We start from the raw sequence: 6066 nt of genomic DNA, 5'->3' as shown, positions 1-6066 counted from the left end.
GGGGAAACTATTAGCCTAGCATAGCAGAAAGACTGGAAGCAGGGGAAACTATTAGCCTAGCTTAGCAGAAAGACTGGAAGCAGGGGAAACTATTAGCCTAGCATAGCAGAAAGACTGGAAGCAGGGGAAACTGTTAGCCTAGCTTAGCCGAAAGACTGGAAGAAGGGGAAACTATTAGCCTAGCTTAGCAGAAAGACTGGAAGCAGGGGAAACTACTAGCCTAGCTTAGCAGAAAGACTGGAAGCAGGGGAAACTATTAGCCTAGCTTAGCAGAAAGACTGGAAGCAGGGGAAACTATTAGCCTAGCTTAGCAGAAAGACTGGAAGCAGGGGAAACTACTAGCCTAGCTTAGCACGAAGACTGGAAGCAGGGGAAACTACTAGCCTAGCTTAGCAGAAAGACTGGAAGCAGGGGAAACTATTAGCCTAGCATAGCAGAAAGACTGGAAGCAGGGGAAACTATTAGCCTAGCTTAGCAGAAAGACTGGAAGCAGGGGAAACTATTAGCCTAGCTTAGCAGAAAGACTGGAAGCAGGGGAAACTATTAGCCTAGCTTAGCAAGAAAGACTGGAAGCAGGGGAAACTACTAGCCTAGCTTAGCACGAAGACTGGAAGCAGGGGAAACTATTAGCCTAGCTTAGCACGAAGACTGGAAGCAGTGAGTGGGGGGCTTTGGGTAAATTAAAGGTATTTCAGAGATGTTTGTTTGTCAACAATTAGCCTGAATGCTAACTGCTGCTACTCCCACACTGTGTCCTTCTGCACCTGTGTGATAGAGGTACAGGTGTGTGTTTGTGTGTCTCACGTCTCTCCTCTTCGGGCTCAGCAGCGGCCTGTCTGGCTTCTGGCGGAGGCTGCAGGTGTTGCACAGGTGACCGCCTTCAGCGTCTCTCCTCCACAGGGGGGCGCTGCTTGTCCCACAGCGCACACACTCGCGCTGCTCTGAACACACACACAACAACAACAACAATATGAAACATCCTCCGACACACAGCAGACAGGTGCAGCTCAGACAGACAGATAGACACCTCACCTGGTTCACTGCCCCGCCCCCAGGACAGACGGCCAGGTACCGCACAATCACTAGAGGGGGAGGGGTAAAGGTTTCCATAGTGACTGGTCCATTCAGGTGTTGAGGAGAGGAGGCAGGTGGGGGGCGTGGTCAAAGCGGGATTACCGTACAAGGACGAGGAAGCAGGAGGCGGGATATAAGCAGAGCTCAGTGATTGACAGCTGGAGTCGTCCAGCCAGTGGGAGGAAGTGATGAACTGTTGACTGGTGGCAGTCAGCCGCTTGGCCTCATGGGACATGTTTGATGATTGGAGGAAGGTGTATGAAGGGGCAGGGCTAACCTGTGAGAGGCATTAAATGTATTTGTGTTTATTTACAACAGAAGAAGAAGCACGAGAGTCTCTGAGGTGCGTTTGTTTTTTCTCTATTAACGTCTCCGAGGCCTCAAACCAGCAGTCGCAGCTGCGCACACGGTTTAAACCTACAGAGTTTTACAATTTTTATACAACAAAACTATCAATATCTGTATCGAGGAAATTAGAGGTGATTCTTGGGTTCGAGGTTATAAAGCAGAAACAAAACTGTTCCCCGAAGAGAAATGCAGATTATTAGAAATGTGAAGGTGAACTAATCAATGACGTCTGGGAGGAGGAGTAATTAACACAGGAGAAGCAACAAGGCAGATTAAGGTAAACTAACCTTTACTCAAATCAAACTCACTGACCGTTCTGACTCAGTGGGGTCAAAGGTCAACTACTAGAAGGTGAATCGTTCACTAAAGATAATGCTGTCGTGGATCACTGTAACGGCACAGAGGGGAGTGTGATCAGGGCTATTGGCTTGTTGATTGAAAGATCAATCAGTGCGTGTTGCCCGGTGGGATTTATGTCACGTGGCACAAACTTCGTGCAGCTGAATGAAACCAGTGGAGGTCTGAGGCGAGTTCAATCTCAAAACGTTTTCGGATTGAGCGACACGTTTCCTCGAAATGTTCCGCAACGAGGTTTACTCCTGTTTGGTGGGCGTGTCCCAGGTGTTACCCAATCAGCTGCGATACGTTTGTAAACACAAAGGCGTTAAAAAGGCAGAAAAATGGGGAGTTCAAGGCGTGTTTTGTCTGCGCTGAACTCGCCCCTGGTGAGTAGCAGCGTACAGAGCAGGAGGGATAAGAAAGGAGTGACTCTGACCTTCGCGTTGAACCACGATGTTTCAGCTTGAGATGGCATGACAGCAGAGGACCAATCGGCCGGCTGCCAATAATCTGATATCATCACCGCGTGTCTGCGAGGAAGGAAAGAAACGTGAGACGGGGTGAGAAGCAGAGTCCCAGTTAGACGCCGGTCTCGTTTACTGGCCTGGTGTGGCTGCAGGTCTTGGACAAAGAAACGTCGTCTCAATTAGAAGCCTGGTCTGATTTTTATTGAACTTCTCTGGATACAAAAGTGTAACCTGTTGTCAGCAGGGATATGTGCTACACATCAGTTAGATTCAGTTCATTTTACAGAAACAGGTCAGCCTTTATTCTACTGGAAAAACCGACAGGGTCCAAACAAAAAATATAAGAAACAAGAGACGATTTAAAGACATTACAACAATAAGAAAGACAAACACAAAACAACAATCAACATCTTACCAGGCAAACACAGTTCACAGGTGAATCCATACTAGAGAATAAAGAATATTAAATGTCTGAGAACTGTATATGAAGCAGCATCTGAAACATGAACACTTTAACTCAAAATAAGAAGACAAACTGTTTGTTAAACATGTGTTTAACAAAGGGCTTCGTACGTTTGAAGGTAAGTTCTTCCATCTGAAGGAGCCTTAAACAGAAATCTAAAGTCTTTCCTGACTGCAGGAGTGGAAAAGAAGAGTTTCGTGCACAATGCCTCAAATTATATATTGAGGAATACAGAACCAAACACTGTTGTAGGTAATGATGATGAGCTGCAGCCAATGAGTCTTCTTCTATTGATGGAGGCCATTTAAGTGAGTTATAACATTATACTAAAGGAACATTAAGAGATTATGTTGCACTGAGAGGTAGAATAAGATAATCAGTTTAATAATAGTAATACTCATTCTGACTGAATTAAACAGTTTGATCGCAGCCTGTTTCACATCTCTGCTGAGTGAGAGTTTGAAAGGATTTAAAGGTTTGTCCCAAATAAAAGCCCGGGGGGGGGGTTTATTGAAGCTTTGTGGTTTATAAATCTATAATTAACAAAAGTAAAAAGAGATAAAAGATAAATTGTCCAACATCATCGGAAAAATGATTTAAAGCCACACGGGCAGTTTGCAGCCGGCCGGAGCTGCAGGAGGAGGCGCGGTAAAGAGACGGTGATACTCACAGAGTGAAGCGCTGCTCTCTCTCCGGACTCCCCTTCTCTCTGACTGCTGCTGCTGCTGCTGCTGCGCCACCACAGCAGGACGAACAGGAAGCCAAGGAGGCGGCACCTCCTGGTTCCTTCATTCTCTCAACTACAGGAACTGATTTTTGTTTGATTCATTATCTGATACAGAGAAGTCGTTGAGCGTTTATTCGAACCCTTGTGTTTACATTTACTATCTGAGGTTCTACTCCAACACATTCTACTCAGAGGCTATGTTGTACTTTCTACTGCGCTGCATTTATTTAACACTTTTCAGGTGAAACTTTTAGAAAACACGAACATTTAAATAAAATATGATGAATTAAAGTACCCAGCAGTACATGTAGCTAAAAGTAGATCCACCTCAAACAACTACAGCATTAAAGTACTGCTTACATCTAAGTACTTTTACTTCAACACTTTGTTGCTGAAAGCGTTTTACCTTTACTCAGGTGAAATGTTGAATGACTTTTACTTGGAGTACTGTTCTAGTGTGGTCTTAGTACTTGTACTTAAGTAAATGATTTGAATACTTCCGGATCCTGGTTTCAGAAACGTGGCCATGCAGCCCGGAGCGGCGAGGACGTCCAGACAGAGCTCCTGCTCACCTGTCCAGGTGGTTCAGTCAGTGCAGAGACGAGGCGCTGGACGTTTCGTCCGCTCTGATCAGTAATAACTGAAAACGTACATTTTTATTCAGAAAGAATTTATTCTTGCTTGAGAGCGAACATTTGTTTAGCGTGACGAGTCGGCAGAGCGTCACTGAAGGAGGAAGCTGATTGGTCGGTCGGTCGGTCGTTCAGAGGCAGCAGGCGTGTCCCCTCAGCAGCACAGGGTCTACCACGCTGCTCTGCAGGGGCAGGTCCACCGAGAAGTCAGCGGGCGGAGCCTGCAGACGCTGGCGGGGGGGGCGGCCCCCCCTCTGAGGGATGGGCAGCTCTGAGTGGTGAGCAGGAAGTGGAGAGGAGAAGAAGAATGGATGGAGGAGAGCCTGAGGAGGACAGGAAGACCGCCGATCAGCTGTCAACCAACCAATCAGTGAGCTGCAGGTGTGCCTTTGCAGACACACAGTTCATGCATTGATCCACTGAGATAAGATGAAACCTTTAAGGACCCCAGAGGGGAAGTTCAGTTGCTGCAGCAGCACAAAGACAGAAATACATTCAGATTCAAAATGAACAATAAGGTGAATAAAACGCAGCTGAGAACTGAAGTAAAACACAAGAACTTTAAGAACAAGTAAAGAAAATGACGAGTCAAAGTGACAGCGGTCTGATTAACAGTCCGGATCTGAGCAGCAGAGGAGGAGAGACGTTTGACTTCACGCGGCGCTGCGCTGCACCAACTTAGCGTGATGGACTTAAAATGAGGCATGCTGGTTAGAAATGTTTTGCCGGCGCTGCGAAACGTCACCATGTCACATGACATTAAAACCTCGCTGGAGCAAGACGGCTGCAGAGTTGGAACGTCACGCTTGCCTGATCAGTCGGTGATCTCAGCTCACGCAGGTAGAATGTGTCCCGCCCCTGCAGTCGCCTGCAGCTCACGATTGACAATCGACAGTCAGCCGCAGTCACCTCGAACGCACCTCAGCTCTGGTGTTGATCAGACTCCAGAAAACACTGGATCCTACATTTCCCATGATGCAATCCAATGATACACTCCCTGCCACACCAGCAGAGACCACTAGTCCACTTCCTGTTTCCTACCTGTCTGGCGGAGCAGCGTTGTTTGGACGGATAGACCAGGAACTTGTAGAGCAGGTCGACGGCCTGAGGGGACGTGTCAGGGACGATCTCCTCCAATGGGATCGCTGGATTCTCCTTAAAGGTGATTTTATTGTAATCTGGCAACTCGACTATCTCCTGGACACAGAGACACAGACATGAAGGGACAAAAGACACAGAGACATTAAGGGACAAAAGACACAGAGAGACACAGACACAAAGGGACAAAAGACACAGAGAGACACAGAGACACGAAGGGACAAAAGACACAGAGACACGAAGGGATAAAAGACAGAGAGACAAAAAGACACAAAGACACAGAGAGACACAGACATGAAGGGACAAAGAGACACAGAGACAGAGAGACACAGAGACAGAGAGACACAGAGTGTCAACACTGTGATGTCGTCCCAGATGGACTTCCTTTATAAACTGAATGGAAGAAAAGTGTGTGTGGGCTTGTTTTACTCTACATGTGGGGACCAAAATGCTGGACCCCCCGAGTTTAAAGGTCTAAGGCTGCGTTCCGATCCACAGTGTACATAAACAGGACTCCCTGCTCAGGGAATATCGGTCAAGGGAACTTCGTTCGACAAAATTCTTCCATTCGGATCACCCTGCAACATCATCAAAGCACACGTCAGTCCCGCCGTGTGTTACCCTGGTAACGTAAACACCTCGTGTACCCGCTGCTACTGTGGACATTTACTGAAATTAAATATTGAATATATATTAAAACAAACTGATACAATTACAAAACTTATATTTCCATAACTTCTTCTATTTTTATTCTATTAAAATGTAACTTGTGAATGAATGTGATTGGATTCATTTACAAGATACGCAGCGTCATTCTTAAAAAGATTCGTATGAGCGTTGTTGTTTTTAGGCAACTTAACCTCTGAAATAATCATATAAATAATGATAAGATTAGTTACAACAGCAATAATTACAGAT

At 46.2% G+C, this 6066-nt stretch overlaps 2 protein-coding genes across 2 annotated transcripts in view; both read right to left on the bottom strand.

Moving 5' to 3' along the window:
• The window catches only part of LOC123975360 (trans-acting T-cell-specific transcription factor GATA-3-like), a 6542-nt gene extending 1242 nt beyond the window's left edge, over positions 1-5300 (bottom strand). Inside the window, exons 1-4 of the mRNA XM_046056801.1 lie at positions 5092-5300; positions 2198-2291; positions 1033-1351; positions 805-941 (exon numbers count right to left, since the gene is read on the bottom strand). Of these exons, the coding sequence (XP_045912757.1) occupies positions 805-941; positions 1033-1351; positions 2198-2281 (540 nt within the window). The 5' untranslated portion in view covers positions 2282-2291; positions 5092-5300. The remainder of the gene's footprint in view (positions 1-804; positions 942-1032; positions 1352-2197; positions 2292-5091) is intronic.
• cdk20 (cyclin-dependent kinase 20) overlaps positions 4072-6066 on the bottom strand; it is a 9128-nt gene continuing 7133 nt past the window's right edge. The window contains exon 8 of the mRNA XM_046056800.1: positions 4072-4373. Coding sequence (XP_045912756.1) covers positions 4182-4373 — 192 coding nt within the window. The 3' untranslated portion in view covers positions 4072-4181. The remainder of the gene's footprint in view (positions 4374-6066) is intronic.

Source organism: Micropterus dolomieu, linkage group LG08 (genome assembly GCF_021292245.1).
Source record: "Micropterus dolomieu isolate WLL.071019.BEF.003 ecotype Adirondacks linkage group LG08, ASM2129224v1, whole genome shotgun sequence".
Lineage (NCBI taxonomy): Eukaryota > Metazoa > Chordata > Actinopteri > Centrarchiformes > Centrarchidae > Micropterus > Micropterus dolomieu.
Note: the sequence above shows the minus strand (reverse complement) of the source record. Positions and strands in the feature narration are given on the sequence as shown.